General features: G+C 39.6%; 1 protein-coding gene across 17 annotated transcripts in view; it reads right to left on the bottom strand.

The window, feature by feature from the left end:
* The window catches only part of SOX6 (SRY-box transcription factor 6), a 693,831-nt gene that overhangs the window by 6,813 nt on the left and 667,054 nt on the right, over window positions 1-19,964 (bottom strand). For 15 of the 17 annotated variants that reach the window (XM_078433264.2, XM_078433262.2, XM_060606110.3 and 12 more), the window contains 2 exons: window positions 14,207-14,440; window positions 11,342-11,558 (listed from right to left, as the gene is read on the bottom strand). In XM_078433264.2, coding sequence (XP_078289390.1) covers window positions 11,342-11,558; window positions 14,207-14,440 — 451 coding nt within the window. The remainder of the gene's footprint in view (window positions 1-11,341; window positions 11,559-14,206; window positions 14,441-19,964) is intronic. The other 2 variants (XM_078433267.1, XM_060606129.2) reach the window with 1 other exon arrangement.

Below are 19,964 nucleotides of genomic sequence, written 5' to 3'. Positions count from 1 at the left end.
AGGGGGAAATATCTGTATACACGTTCTTCCGTGTGGCATTGGAATTCATCTCCCACACATTCCAAAAGGGGGCTCTGTTGACATTCTAAGCACATGACAAAACGTGACAAAGGTGCTCCCTGGAGGAGTCCTGCAAATCGCCCAGATGCTACGGTTGGGCAGTAAGCAATACAATGGAGCAACTTATTGATGGTCTCGAAACCTAAAAGCAGGGTTCTTACAGCATTACAAATATGGCAAAGCTCGACTAACACTTGGCATTTGAAGTGCATTTGAAACAAATGCTGTAGTCAATTCCACAAAGTTACATGTGAGATCATTTCTTAAGATCCGCAGCATTAGCCATATTTTAATGACACCGGTAAGCAGGCTTGTGTCTCCACCTTGGCTTGAGAACTGTACAAAGGGAAGATCAAGACGAGAAAGGATCAAGTATGTCCCAGGGAGTCAGATTTAGCAAAGCATAGATTTGGTATCCATGCAAATATCTACCTATTTCTGTGGCTGAACTTGTAAGGATGCTCCTTTAAGGAGCTTCTATTTTCATTATCATGGAAGGATCATGTTGGATATCTGGGCTGGAGCTGGGTTGGAGGAGTCAGGAGTGAAGTGCAGGGAGCCTATCAGAATAACACCCATTGCCTCATCCTGGATGCCAGCAGGTGCCAAGGCCGGGTCCCAATGGTACTCTAGTTCAAATACACTTACCAAACCCTTTATGAAGGTCAGTTTCTCCCTCTACAGGGACACATGGCTATCTGCCTCTCAATCTCCCTTGAGACGTTGTAATGGGTTGAAAGAATTGAAGACCTACTACCTAGCTCAGAGACTATGACTGAAACAATATTCTCACGGGTGAAATGCTTACCAAGTGTTCCTCGGCCTTAATGGACAGTAATTACAATTTAAACTCATTTCATAGAATTTGAGTCTATGAGCGTGAAACCAGTATTTTCTGAGGTGTCTCTATGCATGGATATATATTCCTCTATCTTCTCCTTCAGGCAATCAAAAAATCACCATAAGCGTCATAAAAAAATGGATCAATATCAGGTGCTTAGTATCAACTGGGTACTGGCAGGCTCCTTTCTGATGACTATCCTTTCTGAGCTTCAGTTTCCAGATATTTATGAGAGCTGGGGTCAGGGAAGTCTTGGAAGGTCCTCTCACCTTTTAACACTCACGACACTTCAGGCCAGTCCTTCACTTGAATGGTTCTTACGGACCCTCTAAAATATCATTGAAACTCTCTAACCACCTCAGTCTGACGGAAAAATACCCTCAACCCACGAAGTGGCTCAGTTACCAGCGATTCTTTGACATGTCCAGAGTAATTTTCTCAAAGAGCCCTGCATGTCTTCCAGCCTGGTCAAAGGAAAAATGATGGAGATGACCTAGAATCACTCAGAGATACCTGATAATGCTATCTTTGACAACCTCTTCCTATCCCCAGAAGGCATAATCTGGATTCCTTAACCTCTGACCAACATAACATAGCAGACACTTTCATAGCAAATATTACCTTATTCAACTAACATGACGACCCCATGAGGTACTGTCATGCCCACTTTACAGAGGAAGAAAATAAGGCCTTGCTTAAAAGCAAGCAATAACCAGCAGCGGGCAGCCTTTGAATCTAGGTCACCTGACTTGAATTCTATCACTCTTTCCTTTATAGATATTCAATACACAAACACACTATGCTCAGTATGTCTCATAAAAATTCCCGATTTCTACAGAGCCTGCCTGTACCCAGTTGATACTAAGCACCTGATGTTGATCCATTTTTATGAGGCTCATGGTGATTCTTTGATCGCCTGAAGGAGATGATAGAGGAATACATATCTATGCATAGAGACACCTCAGAAAATACTGGTTTCACTCTCATAGGATCAAATTCTAAAAACAGAATACGTCTGCTTCCTAACTTTTGGGCAAATTAGCACAAATTAAATTTCATGCTAGCCTGCCCAAGGCAGGGAATGCCTTATTAAATTTTTTACTGAACTTGGATAATTGCAATGAAAATATTTTTGCCTTAATCACTTAATGAGTGTAGAGTAAAAACTTTTATTGCAATATTAACCCATTTTACAGATTTCCCGATTTGGTGAGCTAATCTATAACATAAACTCTACATACCATGCACCAACTACCAAGTGGTAGTTTCTTTTCATAAAGGACATTTTCTTTTCAGAAAGAATAGATGGCCAGTTTTGCAGTATTTTACAATCAAAATATCTAGATGTAGTTATTTACTAAATACATTTGAACTGAGCTCCTATTAAGTGCTAGGGACAATGACTAGATATTTTCACATTATCTTCGACCTTCACAATAAGCCTAAGAGGCAAATATTACTTCTCCTCTTTTATTGATGAAGTAACCAACCAAGTTGGTTGGTTTAAACGGTTGGAAAAGTTGGAGAGTTTAAACGGTTTGTCCAAGGCCATATACATACCACAGCCAGGAGCTGAACCCTTTCTTCATGTTGCAAATTCTCCACTGGATATCGAGACAAGGGTGAGAATGGCAAGCTCACACACGATCAGAAAACTATTTAGCAATATGAATCAGAATCAAACTCTTCTAAACTGGGCTCCACATATTTAACAGTACAGTATTTGGACATTAAGTCGGTAATGGAACATTAAAAACAGACAAAGAGACAAACAAAACATCCATATTACTTATTTTCTGTGGTGAGGCACATGATATTCAAAAGCCTACTACTGGTGGTAGAGAGATACCAGACTAAGTCACCCACTGACCCCCTATGTACTTACTTCTTGCCTGGTCAGCCCCCCTCATTCCTTAACGATGTTAGCTCCTGGCTTACTGCCACTGGCTCTCCAACATTACTCCTGCCGTAATTCTTGATGTCTCACTATCTACACAAGTGGTAATTTCAACACCCTGCTCTCTCAATTTTGTGACCTCCTCTCTGCTGTGATGATCTGGCCTCCTCCCTATATCAGCAGACCTTGTCATTTCCAGCTGTAACCCCACCCTAATTTCTATTTAAAAATTTTTAACGTTTATCTATTATTGAGAGACAGAAAAAGAAAGAGCCCAAGCATGGGAGGGGCAGAGAGAGGAGGAGACACAGAATCCAAAGCAGACTCCAGGCTCTGAGCTGTCAGCACAGAGCCTGACGCGGGGCTCGAACTCACAAACCGTGATTTCATGACCTGAGCCGAAGTCAGATGCTAAACCAACTGAGTCACCCAGGCGCCCCCCTAATTTCTATTTTAAACATCCCACTGTCTGACCACCACATCTTCTCTTTCTAGTTTTCTTTCTCTAGAAGAACAATTCAACAATTCTCCCACCTTATGAGCATCTACAATTCCTTGATCTCTTCAACCAATTTTCACTGCCCTTCTCTCTCCCTCTTGTGCCTTGACTTTATCTCTTTACCCAATATCAATTCTGTGGTTAGTCACTATCTTGTACATACTCTCTCCTCTTACATGGCAAATCTTGAACTCCCTGCCTACTTGTGACCACTCCCACACAGCTGAACTTGGCTGCAGAAAGCACATTTCCATGATTACTAGTCTGAATTTTTGAGCATGAATTTTAAATTGGTCTCTGGTGCTGTTCAGCCATCATGTTGTACTATTTCCTAAGCCACTCCTTCTTCTACTCTCCTAGATAATCAGTTCATACCTTCTCAACTCTCCTCAAATGTCCAACTTCTCCCACATTCTCACTCTCAGTTGATGACCTGACTTTCCATTTCATGGAGACATTAGAAGTAATCAGAAGAAGTTTTTCAAAAGCTCCCATCATCACATGTACCCATCTACCTCTGTTTTCCTAACTCTCTGTCTGCCTTTCTGTATTTTGAATGAACTCATAATCCAATGGGAGGCCAACCCTTTCGTGTGTGCACTGAATCTCTGTTCTCACTAAGGATCTCTCTCCAGTAATTGTCTCTCCCATCTGCATGATCAATTTTCCCTCTTTCCTGGATCATTCCCATTGGCACATAAACATGCCATAATCTCTCCCACTTTAAAAACAGAAAACAACAAAAACTCTCTCTTGACTCACCCGAATCCCCCTCCAGCTACTGCTCTATTTCTCTGATCTCCTTTAAAGCAAAACTTTTTTGAAAAATTGTGTATATTCACTCTCTCCATTTCTTCTACTAAATTCTTAAGTCTACTTCAATCACTCCCCAACACGTCAATGAAACACAGCTTGTAAAGGTCACGCTACCAATGATCTTGTGTTGTTAAATTCAAAAGTCAGTTCTTGGTCCTCATCTTACTTGACCTATGCCATGAGCAGCATTTGACCACTTTTCCCCTTGTGGGAACCGCTTTCTTCCCTTGTCTTCTGGTCTTCTCCTATCTCATTAGCTGCTCCTTCTAGGTCCCTGGATGCACCCTCCTCATCCTCATCAACCTGACATTTAAGCTCTGAAGTACCCCAGGATCAGTCCTTGCACCTTTTCTCTATCTAAATTCATTCCTTTGGTGATCTCGTCCATTTTCCACAGCTTCGAATATTATCTAGGTGCTGATGACTCTCAAATTTGGATGCCCGGTAGGCACTACATTCCTAAATTCCAGAGTCATGTATATATATAACTTCTTATTCAATGTGGATGTCAAACTACCATCTCAACCTTACAGATGTGAAACTGAACTCCTGATCATTCTCCATAGATCTGCTCCTCTCGTGGCCTTTCTGATCTTAGTTAATGATTGCTTCATCCTTGGCTGTTTGAGCCAATCCCTGGCAACCACGTGTCTCTCAAATGCTATATCCAATCCATCAGCAAATCCTATTAGTCTGCTATCAGGAATATATCCAGAATCCCTCCACTTCTTGTTCCCTCCACCTTTACAGATCTGGTCCAGGCCACTGTCAACTCTAATCTGGTTTATTGTAAAAGCCTGCCTCCTTATTCCAGCCATGCCTCCTTCAGACAATACTCAAGATGGCAGAAAGAATGACGTTTTTAAAACCCAAGTCAGATCAGAGTACTCTTCTGCCTATGACCCTTCAATGCCTTTCCACCTCACTCAGGGTCAGATTCAAAGTCTTCACAATGGCTGAAAGTCCTTTCACAGTTTGACTCCCTACTACCTCTCTGACATCTGTTACTTTTCCTTCCTACCTATGCTGCTCCTACCACTCTGACATCATTAATTCTTGGAAAAGCCAATCACAACCTTCCCTCCAGACCTCTGCAGTTGCTGCCTTGTTTTTCTCCTAGAGACCCATGCAGCTTGCTACCTCACTCTGCAGGCCTTTGGTTCCAGTATGAGATTGTCAGTGAGGCTTTCTGTAGCCACTTTGTTTAAAATTATACTCCATCCCCTGAAATTCCCTACCTTTTCTCTACTTTGCTTTGTTCTCAGGTACTTACTACTATTTGATATTTATTTATTGATTGATTGGTTGGCTGTCTGATTCCTCCCACCAGAACGTAAGCTTCATGAGGACAGGAATTTTCACTGATACAGCTCTAAAATTTCGGCAATGGCTGGACCACAGGAGGCACATTCCATAATGTATACATGCAATGAATGAATGAATGAATGAGTGAGTGAACTAGTGAATGAGGGGGAAAACAAATGACAAAGTTGGGTAACCTACTTAAGAGAAGAAAAAATATAATGAGACTAGATATATGAGAGGGAAGATAGTGGAGAAGGAATGTGAATATAACCATCTTTAAAGGCTTGAATGGCTGTCTTTATAAATAAGGAAGAGACTTACTCTAGAAAAGGGACCAAAGAAGAGGATTAGAACTGATCTACAAAGTAGCAGAAAGGTAGACCACATTTCAGTTAAGAGAAAAGAACTTGCTAGCATTAGGACATGTTCCACAAAGAAACCAGCTTCCTTGGGAAGTGGTGAGCTCTCTAGCCCTATAACAGTTCAAGCAGAACTTAGGGAGGACTCCTACAATGGTTGGCTACTTGAAGTACATGACTTCTGAGGCCCCTTTTAAGTTACCACTGATTCTATGGATGCAAAATCATAAGCTAACTATCATGCTGGTCTTGCTTGCTTTCTCATTGTTGTTACCAGCATAATAAAAGACTACAAAATCAAGTGAGCATGGCTAATTATAGTTGCAGTATCCTGGCTTTCAAGAGTTTCCAAAATATTGCCCCACCCTACCTCTCTTACTTTTCTTTACTGCCAGGAATAATTATTCCTAGGCTAGCTTCATTTTTTTACATGTTTAACATTTCTGCATTTCCCTCCATGTGTTCATGCTAATCTTTATGCTAAGACAGGAATCTTTACCTCTACTTTCCACCAGCCTGACCCTACCCAAACATCAGGTCCCCTTCCTCAAAAATGACCTATGGCTGGCCCTAAGGAATAGTAATCTCTTCTCTTCTGACCTTTACTTGCTCTGCTCCATAAAGTCAAAATTAGTACTTCACTATACATTGTGTGCAGCACTATGCAATGCATTCCCTCTGTGTGTGTGTGTGTGTGTGTGTGTGTGTGTGTATATATACATATATATGTGTGTGTGTGTGTGTGTGTGTGTGTAACAAACTCTTATTTGCTAATATGTTTGTGTATGTGTCTGGTTTCTCTAACCACAGCACTCTCTGAAAGCTCACTGTGTACAGAATTAATGCCTCATGTACTGTATTAATTTAGTACAGTGCTGGGCACATCACTGGTTTCAAATAAGCCCTCACCAATTGACGGACCAATCAATTACAAAATGGAAAATACAGCCAGCGGGCTCAAGCTTTGTCTATCGGAAATTACTTTCCTAAAAAGCATTTTTCCTTCCTTTACAGATCAATTGCAAAGTCAAAATTCAAACACTGCAGATTTCACAAACAGGAATAGCTGGCAAGTATTGGGCTTTACAAATAATGAATGTGCACATCAAAACAAAAGGTTGTAGATGTTTGTAAAAGTGTATACATGCAGCTGATATGAGCAGAGATAAGCTAAGAACCCCTCTTCCCAGCCCAAGTAGAGAATAAAGCTGACCCTGGTAGAGTTCAGCATTATTACATGGCTTCCAAATCACAAGAATATTTGTGGAGTACAGTTTAGCTTCACCAATCGCAAAAGCCAAAACCAAAACAAAACCCCACAAAAACCTACATATTAATTTGGCAAATTCCCCTTGTTTGCTGATCTTTCAGACTTTTACAGCATCTACAAATGAAGACAATGAGGTCTGTTTCATGAAGAGATAAGCCTACATGTTCTTCATCTCTGTAGTTGATACTAGAGTAAGAAATGGAAATGATAGCAATCTTTTTATGCTGCCTATCAGAGATCCTAATCCAGCTTTCTCTACAGAGTTCCATACTGAAAAGAGTATGGCTAGCCTATGCTAATCAATTATGTTTATAAGTATCGTACAGGTTTGATTCAACCTCTTAAGGATTAAGATCAAAATGGCAAATGTTCAAATCACTTACAGCATAAGGCACTAGAATATAATTCTTTATAATATGAAATATATACTTGGCACGTAGCATTACTTTTCTAGAATAATAATAATAATAATATTTATCCTAAGTCAGGGCTTCCTATGTGCCAGACATTGTTTTAAGCAAGCACTTTAGATATATTAAGCTATTCAATCTTCAGAAAGGCCCAGTATTATAGGTATTATTGTCATCTCCACTCTATTTATGAGGGAATCGAGGTACAGAGAGTTTAAATAAGCTTCCCAAGGGCAAGTGGAGACTTCAGAGGAATAAAGATTGCTATGTAGAAGTCCCTAGAGCCAGGAACAGCAGATCTAGTATTTGAACCAGAACAGTCTGGTTCCAGAATTGACGTTCTTAACCACTATACTACACAGCCTCTGAACAATTTGTAGGCTCCAATTGAGAGGTATGTGTAATGGTGAAAAGGACATATGTTTCACATTCGCACTCACATAAGCCTGGTTTACATCTCAGCTGTGCAATTTACTTGGCTGTGTGGCCTTGGACAAATTATTTAACATCTCTGAACATTGTTGTTTTTCAACCACACAGAGAGGATGATACTGCTTGTCTTGTAATTATTTGTTGTATTCACAATAATCTTTATGAATCACTCATCACGGTATACAGTATATGGTAAGTATTCAAAAAGTTATCATTATTACTCAAAAAGTAGCCCCAAATTTGATATTTTATAGTATCTGCATAATTCTCTATTAGTTCACAGGTAAATTATTGAATAAACCTCAAATAAATGGAAATGCATCTGGCCATAATTCTTTGGGAAAAGACAATGTTGTAGCTACATGTACCCTAATTAATATCATTTCAACATTAATAGTGCTCATCAAAATGATTAAAAGTTCTAATACTTAACCTGTCAATCGAAGGGGTTAAATCTAAGGCAAGAGCTAACCTTACTCCACTTCATATTATTGATAAATTTATTTCATAATAGCTGAGTAAAAAAAAAATCTACTAAAAAATTTTTAGTTGTATTGTCAATAAAATGCATGACAATGTTGAGCAATATACGTAATTTTGTTGGCTCAAAAGTTATGCATGTCTTTTCAAAATCAGCTATAAAAATTGATCTTACCCCCATTCTCTCAAGAAGTCAATAGCAATCTTTGAATTTCTTGTTTCTTTTCCCTCTTGTAATAACCTCACATCTAATGAAGACGAATTTCCAAAGATGAACCCCAGGGAGTTAATAATCTATCAAATACAACTACTTAAAAGAGAATATGAATCCTTAAGTAGAAATAATACCTGGCTTCACATTGCAAGTATTACCAAAGCTGGGCAGAGGAAAATACTCAGCACTGAAAATTAAAGAATAAGACATTCTGGTCACTGCCTGCACATCCGTAGCTCCATTCTATAGTCTTAAATGGTCCTTCCATAAAGGACCCACTGCACTACTGGAAACAGAATCCTTAGCCTCTAAATTTCAGAGCTCCTCTAATGCCATCATACACCACAACCAAAGGTTGTAGGCACTCTTTTTTCAAATAGCACAGCCAAACTCATAACTGTGCCAGAATAGGGCACAAAATAGAAACGTATTTTGAGGACAATCCCTCAGTCATTAGGCATGATGGAGGCAGAGACCTAGATTTAAACCCTTGCTCTCTCTGACCTTTTGGCAGCCACAGAACCTTTTCTTTACCTTATTTAGAGGATTATGTGATTTATATACCTAAAGTGTCTAGTGTGCAGTAGATCTTCAATAAAAGGTAGATGCTGTCGAGTTGTTTTAGTTGTTTTTTTTAATTTTATTTTACATGCATTGCTGTGTGTTGAATTATTTTGATCCAGAGCCACTTCAATGTACCCTTTGATAAGGGGAAATAAATTAAATAGAGTTGCTACAGCTCATATTTTCAAATAATTATCAGGGACCTAAAATGGTACCTTTGACAGCCTTCCAGACTATGGCAAGAGACACCCATTACGTATCGCTTGATACATAGGGACATGACTGGAACAAACAGAGGGGATCACAAAGGTTCTCAAACTTAAACTTTTGATTCTCTGCTCAAAAGAGATTGCATATGGTCTCAGAGACAGGATTAAAAGGAGACATTTATCACACAGTTAAAATAAATTTGTATTTTGTTTCATGTGACCCTACTTCCCAAAGTGCACTATGGATTGGTATTTTTTATAAATCGTCTAAATAGCCAGTAAATAGCCTACTTATATTGCATTGTATTACTGATGTCAAAAGTATTATTTTTAAAAACACAAACATTTACCATACAGAAGAATTCGATAAACCTACTTTGGCATATGTCATCATCTGTTAAGAGATTGAGATTCTCAAATAACAAAGTGGCTTAAGCCTCCCTTACCTTGCAAAAGTTCTGCCACAGAGTAAAGAAGTTCATTGACTATATGGTATGAAATAAAATATAGTTTTATTGTGATAGTAAATCTGTATTTAATAGTGATGATAGTGGTAAAATATCACCTTTACTGATATTGTACCAAGCACCATAAAAGTACTTCCAAAAACACTGCCTCATTGAATCCTCTCAACAATTGTACGACATCAGTACCACTATTCATTTCGTTTCACACACAAGGAAACAGAGGCTCAGAGAAGTTCAATAACTTGCCCGGGCAGGTGGCCCAGTGTTTGAACCTTGGTGGTCAAACTCCAGTGCTCCTCTCTAGAGCACTCTCATGTATGGCACAGATTCATGGCCCAGACCACTTTCATTGGCGTGGTTTTTTTTGTTTTTTTTTTTTTTTTTTTTAATTTACTATTCCAAATTAATTTTATGCTTTAAATACATGCTTCTGAAACCAACTTTTTGTTCCATGAGGTTGTTGTTTTCAGTGTCTTTAAAACTAAGCAGGTCTTTACTTTTCCTCTGAGGCACATCTCTCAGCTCCAGGTGAGGCTGTCCCATGTGCCCTGGCGTGCGGCATAGCTCCTCATGGCTCCTCCCAGCTAACAGTGAGCCCAGCTGCCTCTAACTCCATTTCTCTCTCTCAAGCCCCGTGCCAAGTATCTTCCCAAGCTGATTGCAGCCGCCTCAGGCCAGTGCCTCCAGCAAGGTCCTCTGGTTTATCACCCCTGTGCCTCTAGGTCTGGGTGTGCTGGAACCTACAGGCGTCTGCATCCCCGCTTATCCCCATGGCTGCGGTTACAAAGGGCCTCTTTTAAATGCAGACAGCCAGTCAGCCAACTCGAAATTTATACCAGAAATCTATTACCTAATTTTTAAACAAAATGACATGAAATCAGACTTGAAGATATCAAAAACATGTCTAGTTTCTGATTTAAGCAAGAAAATCCGCATTGTTATTGCTTCCACCACAGAATAATTTACTGCAACAGGAGTTCTGGATCTTACGCCAAAAATGAGGTCCTCTAACCAATGTCAAGGCCAATTATCTTGTGGTAGATCCCACAACAAAAGCAGACTATTGTGATTAGAGTCAGAAGCACCACCCAGAGAAGCTGGAAAGCTTCTGGGGATTTCTTAAGGTTAGTTTTTATTTTTTCTCCCCATATGTCTGCTTAAATAAACTACCAGAAACATTGTGTGTGGGCACTGAACATCTAAGATTAGTTTGCGAGACAAGGAGAGGGGCGACCAGGTTTGTTTTGAGGTGTTGAGCAGGAGCCAGGCTGCAAGACCGTGCGCACGTGCGTGTGTGTGTGTGTGTGTGTGTGTGAGAGAGAGAGAGAGAGAGAGAGAGAGACAGAGAGAGACAGAGACAGAGAGAGAGACACTGCAGAGATCACCACAGCCTAGTCCCTGGATAGGTCTTGATCTCCTTCCTTCCCCAATCTCCTTCCCAAATACACTGCCAGTAGCCATCCTGTGGTTTCCTAGTGGGAGGGGAAAGCCCAGGTGGCCACATTCAGGAACACTCACCCCACGGTAAAGAACTGCCTCATCTCCTGTCTCCGAGACCTCATCAGTTGCTTATATTCCCCGATCCGGAGCTTTTTGCCATCAACAATGCAGGTGCGTTTCGGTCGAGGTTTGTATTTATAGTTCGGGTACTTCTCTAAGTGGATCTTGCTTAGCCGGGCCTGCTCTTCATAGTAAGGTTGCTTCTCTTGGTTGGACATGGATTTCCAGCGAGACCCTAAACAAAAACAGCCGTTAAGTACCCAAGTGGTCAAGGCAACATATTCATGGAAACTACTGGGTATACCTTCCCACCGCTTTACTCACCTGTGGCTCTGGGTAGCTCCTACCACCGCATCCCACTGAGCCTCCCCAGCAGTCTTGTATAGACCATAGAGCAAAGAATAATTTTGTATATGGCAACATTTATTACATTATTTCTTTCAATGACTTAAAGCTGGTGCTACAAAAAGTGTATTATTTTAAAACATGTCTCTGCTGCTTAAAGATCGCCTCCTACCCCAATGTCCTTCCCCCATCTATTGGTCGTCTATCTCTCTCAAAGGGTGAAAAACTGAAACTTCCAAAGCATACTCTCAAGGCTGACAGGATTCTCAGAAAAAGCTCTCCCGCTTTCAGAGATTCAAACGTCTGTCAACTTGTCCAGGCATCTTTAGGGAAGCTACTTACTGAGAAGGTGTCGGCGGATGTTGGTATCCTTCCATATATAAAAACCCACTGTGCGCACTGTCTCCCCTGGCCTAGGGTAATTAAAAAGCCTAAACTCTACTTAAGTTCTAGCTTTCGAACCGGAAGGTACAGTTGGAATGATATATACCATTTTCAAGTACTACAAATGTTCATTCAGAGCTGTACCAATGACAGCACAAAAATTTTTAATGTGGTTTATAGAGGAAGAAGGAAAAGTATTCACTTCTCTAATATTGTTTATAAAGAATTACCTAAACACTTGACGAAGAAGGGATGTGTTTTTTTACATGTATCAAATTGCATTTTTGTGTGTCGCTGGTGAATAAAGCGGTAACAGCTGTGCTGACTGGATGTTAGCTAATCTTCAGTGGAGATTTTTCATACATAAACAAATGGAAAGTCGTACAAATCTTCTCTGTAGCCAGCAGTATCCTGGTCTGCTTTAATAGCACATCCATCCCTGTTCTTTCCTGATTGTTGTGCAAAAGTTGTGTAGAAAGTCTACACAGACAGACTTCTCCGTGTTCTGCTGACTCCCAGTAGCTTAAAGCCCCAGTTAACAGAGGATTCTTGGCACTCTTGAAATGCTTGTGCTTCAAAGTTTATATTTTAATGAATACACTTACTATATTCTTAATAATTTTTTTTCACAGGGTGCACACCAAGAATATAGATTCCCTACAGCTGCCAAGATGGAAACAGAGAGTTTCTATGCCCATCTGAGAGCTTACTCATGCTGCTACTAAAATGGCAAAAGAAGAAGAAGAAGAAAAAGAAGAAGAAGAAGAAGAAGAAGAAGAAGAAGAAGAAGAAGAAGAAAAGAAAATTTCAAAATTAGGTATCAAATTCAAGGACAGAGAAACTGATTTTCTTTTAAACGTCTATTAATTAGAAAAACAAAATTAACATGTCCATCAGGAACCTTTTGGTTTCAAAGGTACTTAAATTCAAAAGAATAATACTATCCCTGTGTATATCTCAGAAACTCTAAAAATAAAACCCTACCTAATTGTAGTGACATTTGGCATCCATCTTGAAATTCAAATATCTCAAGGAATAAAAGGGAAAAACTTACTTTTTAACATTTCACCACTATTTGATCTTATGTGTGTTTTAAATTTTCTTAGAGGTTACTGCCTCACAATGTCTCAGAATCAAGTTAAATTATTTATACAGTGACAAAACGTGTATTTGTGTATGTCCAGATCACTGATATTTACTAAGGTTAAATATTTATTGCTTTTGAACAAAACATTTAAAAAATGAAAACCACAGTTTAAGTCTGTAATGTTTTTCAGCTTCTTAAACGGCTCCCTTTGAGATTTTGTCACATCATGACAGCTTAAATAGAACAGTGCCTTCTGTGTTTTTTCTTTTTAAAGAGGAAACATGTTGACTGTAATGCTACATGTTGAATAAAATATGTTCAATATGTTGAACATAATAATTCCAAACTGTATAATCTGCACTAGCAAGCTTTACACTAATAGAACGAGGTTTGAGTTTAATCCTGAGAAACGGGAGAATCACTCTGGCAATTTACCACAAAACGGGCCTCTGCCCTGTGGTCTATGTGTTCAACTCACTGCTATGAAATTTGAACTCGTCATATCTTATTAAAGTAAATGTAGTTTCATTTTACAAGTTTTAAAGTTATCATTAGAGGCACTGTTCAACACTCCATGAATTTCACACTATTTTGGGGCTCACCCTAGTTCCTGACGAGTCCTTTCAGAAGGATATATGAACCCAAGAACACTAAAGCAGAAAACTGTAGGATCTGTGAATGTTTCCAAGGTTTCGGAGCAACTTAGGGATTTAAGAAGACTGAATAAGAAAAGGAGATAAGGCTTGTCTCCACCAATCCGGTTTAGCAGTACCTTTCACAGTTGCCAAATTCACAGTATTAACACACTATAAATAGTTTTGTCTCTAAAATAAGTTTTTTAGTCAGTCCTTCCCTGGCACCTCGTGGATACACAACCCCTAAACCTAAATGCCACACTGAAGGGTGGGGGACACAGAGATGGTGACGAAGTCTCTTGTGGCAGCTTGCTGAGCTACATCTAACCTCTGCAAACCACGGTCTCCCTTAGGTGACAAGTTATGCCCCTGTTTTCCACTCGGGGGGGGGCACTCGATGGGTAGGAGGTCAGCATCAGCGACTGCACTCACCTAAGATTTTGCTAATGTTGGAGTTATGCATGTCGGGGAAGGCCTGAAGGATTTTCCTCCTCTCATCCTTCGCCCAAACCATGAAAGCATTCATTGGTCGCTTGATGTGTGGCTCGCTGCTGGCCCGGCTGCGGGCATCCCTGTAGACTCGTGCTTCAGCCACAGTGGCGCCTCCTGTTGGCCAACAATAATACTGCTGTAGTTTAGCTGCAGAGCCATTCATTGCTTTACTTCCTGTAATGTCAGGGCAGGAAGAACAAGATGGGTGCAAACATTATTATCTGAGTAACGTAACACAGCTTGCCGCCTGGTTCAGCTGTTTTCCCTACGCCCTTCTCTTCGTTTTAAGTGACCTCTTGGAAGAAGACAGTTTCAAATGACAATTCTATAGGCCCTTCTGATGGAGGCCTCAAAGACACACTGGGCAGAATTAATTTTGTATGTTTTATGCACCTAGTACATTTTTACTACAGGCACTTGCAGGTGGTGATTGTGCAATGACTGGCATTATTTTATGGTAACCTTTCCTGATGCGAGTCTTCCCTTCAAAAGCAGGCTCTCACCTATCATCTTAGCCTCATTTGCCAAAAACCGCAGCCACTTCAAACTATCTCTTTACCTCAAATAGAATTCTCTTTCACAATATTGTGCCCTCTCCAGCACTCCTCTCGCTGCCTGGAAGCCCTTTCTACTCCTTCACTAGGTCCCACTAAGTCCCACTCATCCTTCAAGACCTAGTCACGTGTGGTGTGCTTCATGAATTAGTAAATTCAATAGAAAATATTAATTGAGCAATTACTATGAGTTAGGCATTATGGCAGCGGTTAGGGATGTAAAGGTAAATAAAAACAATCCCTGCGTTTAAGGAGCACACAGATCAGAGGGGATACGGGCCCCAGGCAGTTATAATAGTGTGTGATAAATGCTGTAATACTGCAGTATACAGGGTACCAGAAGGGCATCAGACAAGACAGTCAGCAAATGCCTCTTAGGAAAGGTGAAGGGTAAGCTCTCTTGTGGAGGATGAATAAAAATTATCGCGTGAATAGGGGGAGGCAGACGGGAAGGGTAATTCAAGCCATTGGAGCAGCATTCACAATGACGTTCCCCAGGCTGCATTCGTTCCTTTTTCTTTTATGCTACATGAAATTACTTGTTTATGTGACTATCTCTCTCTAATCTTTCCACTCCATCCAAAGGAATATGAAACCCCTAAAGTTGGTGTTTCTGTTTTACTCATTCTTGTATCCCCGGGATTTCCCACATTGTAGATATTCAATAAATATTTATTAAGTAAAAGATTGGTTTTCAACTTATATGCAAACTAGTAGACTCAAAGGCATTTATTTCAAGGGTCCTGATACAGTTGTCTGCTGTTTAAGCGTAGTCCTTTAACATTCCCCTATGAAACTCTATCTAAACCGCTGATATTTTATAGTTTCTGAAGGGATGACTCTAGCTAGTAACATGCTAGATTGAAAGTTCCTTGACAATAAGGCAGGAACTGGCTCTCCTTCAACTGCTGTCTCCCTAGGCTCTGGTGAAGCACTTGGCATATAGAGACTGAATTAGTAAAATATGTTAAATTGGTGAATGAGTAAATGAGTGAATAAATGAATGGACACAGCTCTTGCTTGTTTTCAAGAACGCTGCTAGTGTCACATACTGATATACGCTTTGCAGTGTGGCATCTACGACATATCCCCCTATAGATTGAAAACTTCTATAGTTAAACGTAAAGTGGTTCAACTGATGGCCTCAGCCAGGTTTTCTGCTGTATAAACAGGAAAGCCAACTCCCAAAAGTTTAGAAGCAAAATACACATTAAAACCAACATTTCCACTTTCTGGAAAAAGTAAAGCCTTTCAGCTCAGTGGAGTGATTATACAGGAACAACATGACCCAATCAATCTCTGGCCCTTCTACTCTATTTCTAGATACCTTGATTAAGTAGAAATTTGTTTGTGTCAGAGCTAGTAATAAATTAGAACATTAAAGTGCACTATTATTTGACAAATATGATCATCATTTATAGCAAACAAAAGACAGGATAAAGGGGCCCCGACTGGCTAATATTATCAATTCTTTTCTAAACATGAAAGAGGGCAGAGGGGCCACTTTGCGAAGACCATGCAAAAATAATATATTTTATAAACAGCCCTTCTTTTAGGCCTACTAGACAGAATGATCCCTTACATGAAACGTCTCGGATCCCAAGATGCATAACTAATCTGCTACCTTTTTGCCACCATACCCACAGTACATTAATTTCATTTAAAATGCACTGACCATACAGGATAAATTGATTTCACTTTATATGGGTTTGACAGCCATGTTTATTGTGCAGTGAAATGTAGTGTAGCTTCCAGCTGACAATATCCATCAACACAGGGCAATATGCTGACTGCTGGGCCAGATGAAGGCATACATTACTCTGGAAGTGAAACACTCATTCAGATACGACAGTGTCTTCTCCTGAGGATCACCATGGTAATTTATGATGCCCTCAGTGCCATTACTTTACAACTGACATGGATTCAGCAATTTATATACTTGCATGCATGCACATAAAAGGAGACAGGCTTGTGGAGAATGTCAGAGGCAAAAACATTTCAATAGTATTCTAAGGTAACTACTATGCCACAGGTGATTAACATTTGAGATTTGCTTTCACCGTCATAGCTTTCTCTCTACCTCTAGCAAAACCAAATAGTCAGCTTCCATTTATTTGTTCATTTAAAAGATGTATTTCATTGTGAATGGGAAGTTTTACTCTCCTATGGACTGATGGAAATCATGGTGGCTTTTCAGACTCGGCTCTTAGTAGATCCTCTACTCCATACCAGTTGATTCTCTCAGACATGCCATACATATGCCCAATCTCTCTCCCTCTCATTCTGTACCTCAGTCTTAACAAACACTTCCTATTCTTCTTTCAAGGAACAGAGCTCAGGTCTCACCCCACCAACTACCCTACATCAACCTTGCCCCTTTCTCCCATAGTGCATGTTGTCTACATGACATTGAATTCATTTACAGAGCAGATATCTGGGACTCACCATAAATTGAGAAATTCAAGCACAGTACAAAGTATAAAAATGTGAATGAAGAAATAGAAAATAGAAAATGCACCTCTTTTATCTTGCCTCCTCTCCTCTCTTCCAAGGAAAGTCAAGTAAAAATGAATGAGGACATAGAAATGAATGAGCTAAATTAGGAATGTTATATCAATGAACCAAGATTTGAGTAGAGACTTATCCAGGGAGACCAAGGTTTGAAACCACTTTTATACTGGACTGATATGTGATCAGAGTCAGAATTTTAAGAAAGTATTAAGAGGGCACAAAACCAAAAGAATATTTAGAAAGTGCTCCTTAACTTACCTAAACTTTGCTTCATAAGACAAAATGATTAGGGAATTATTGTGGCAGCAGTAGAAATACATATGACTGGATATGTGTGTATAAAGTCCAAAATTTTAAAATGAAGATTGTATATTATATAAACCTTTTTAAACACATGAGGAAGATTCTATAGGATACTATAGAATTGTTTTCAAAAGGTGTGCTATTATTAGTCTGAACATTTGAAGCCTAAAATCCACTTTCTGTTATAATTAAAATCTACATATCAAGTGTAACTTCATACTGCTTCATTCATTTTTGAAAATAACACCAAGCTAAAAAAAAAAAAAAAAAAAAAAAAAAAAAAGCACTTCATTCTAAAATAGCCAATACTAGGGCACCTGGGTGGTTCAGTTGGTTAAGCATCAGCTCTTGATTTGGGCTCAGGTCACAATCTCACAGTTTGTGAGATTGAGCCCTGTGTCAGGCTCTGTGCTGTGTGGAGCCTGTTTAGGATTCTCTTTCTCCCTTTATCTCTGCCCCTCCCCCACTGCCCTCCCTCCCTCTCTCTCTCTCTCTCTCTCTTAGTAAACAAACAAACAAACTTCAAAAATAAATAAATAAGCGGTGCCTGGGTGGCTCAGTCTGTTTGGTGTCCGACTTCAGATCAGGTCATGATCTCACAGTTTATGAGTTCGAGCCCCATGTCTGGCTCTGTGCTGACAGCTCGGAGCCTGCAGCCTGCTTCAGATTCTGTCTCCCTCTCTCTGTCCCTCCCCCATTTGCACTCTGTCTCTCTCTCTCATAAAAATAAATAAACATAAATAAATAAATAAATAAATAGTCCGTGCTCTCCGTCAGAATCCAGAATGGTCCTAGGGAATGTCTCACAATTCTATGATGGAGTGCCTTTTACTTTTAAGAGCAGAGGAATCATTTGTGAGTTCAATGTTCATGATACATCTCCTCATGGAAAGCAGTTAGAGAAAGCCTAGACCAAAAGCTATGTACCTAGAGACTACTACTTTCAGGCTGACCTAAGTGTCTTTAATTAAAAGCAATAGAAATCATAAATGACAGGTACTGAAAGGCCAGGAGGTCAATAACACCACACTAGGCACCACGGGAAAGAACTGTTCCCTGTACACCAGGAATTCCTGCTCTCTTCAACTTCTCCAGGGGGCTTGGTTTGATTAATTCATCCTTTGTCTCCCATATCATAGTTCAGTAAAGGCAAACTTTCAGTTAGACAAAGAAAGATAGTCTATGGGTGGAAAACAGAAATTGCCAAGCCAAAGACCTCCTTAGGAATCTGTGATTTAAATGATTTAAAATGAAGACAGAAAGTTGAGTTTTTCCAGGTGGGCTGGAAAGAAGGCCAGTGTAACCATCATAGCCTATGGCAATGGTCCTGAACTAATCCTAGAGAGGCCCCCTTCCTGGGTAAATTCCAAGGGTTATGTGAGTGAATGAGTAAGTGGTAAGTGTTTGGTATGTGTGTTCTTCCCTAAAGAAGAACTTTGGCTAATTCTATAATGTGCCTAGTAATCATTTATTTATGCATTAATTCAGCAAACACTTCTGACAAATTTCAGATAGACCCAACATTGTGATTGGGTATACAAAGAATGATAACACATGTGCCTTTTTTTAAAGGGATTTGGTCCAGTGAGGGAAACAGACACATAAATAGAAAATTACAAAACAGCATAAGTGCCAACAAAGGTAATTTAAAAGTACTATGAAAGCAGAGGAGAGGGGCTACTAATGTTGTTGGAAGGAACAGAGATGAATATCAGGGAGGCTTCAGAGATGCAGTGGTGCTTGAGCAGCATCTTAAAGGAAGAGGAAAAATTTACCAGCAGGTATGGGTGCGAAAGTATTCTAGGCTGGAGAATCTGTGTGAATAAAGACACAGAGATACAACAAAATGGTGGTAGAGTTTTAGGGAATAAAAAGAAGCTGACTCTGGCTTGGGCTTATAGAAGAATATAGGGGAGCACCAAAAGATGAAATTAGAGAAGTAGAAGACAGATTTCTAGGTACCTTGAATGCCAAGTGAAGAAGTCTTCAAAGTTTTTAAGTGGGGTAGTGACATGAACAAATATATTCAAGAAGACATCAAAATGGAAATCAAATGAGAAATTACCTCTGAATAATTCTCAATAAATCTCAATGATTACTAATGAACTTATAATAAACCTATAATTTATAATCTGCAATATGCAATATACAGTAAAAGATTACTAGTTGTACAAAAAAAAACCCACTAAAATATGACCCAGAGACAATAACAACCAAACAAAACAGAACAAACAAATAAAACCTCAACAGAAGGAGAAACTGAGATGACTCACATAGTGTAATTAACAAACAAGAGCTTTAAAGTAACCATTATAAATATGTTTGAGAAC

This window comes from Panthera onca, chromosome D1, assembly GCF_046562875.1.
Source record: "Panthera onca isolate mPanOnc1 chromosome D1, mPanOnc1 haplotype 2, whole genome shotgun sequence".
NCBI classification, from domain to species: Eukaryota; Metazoa; Chordata; class Mammalia; order Carnivora; family Felidae; genus Panthera; species Panthera onca.
Note: the sequence above shows the minus strand (reverse complement) of the source record. Positions and strands in the feature narration are given on the sequence as shown.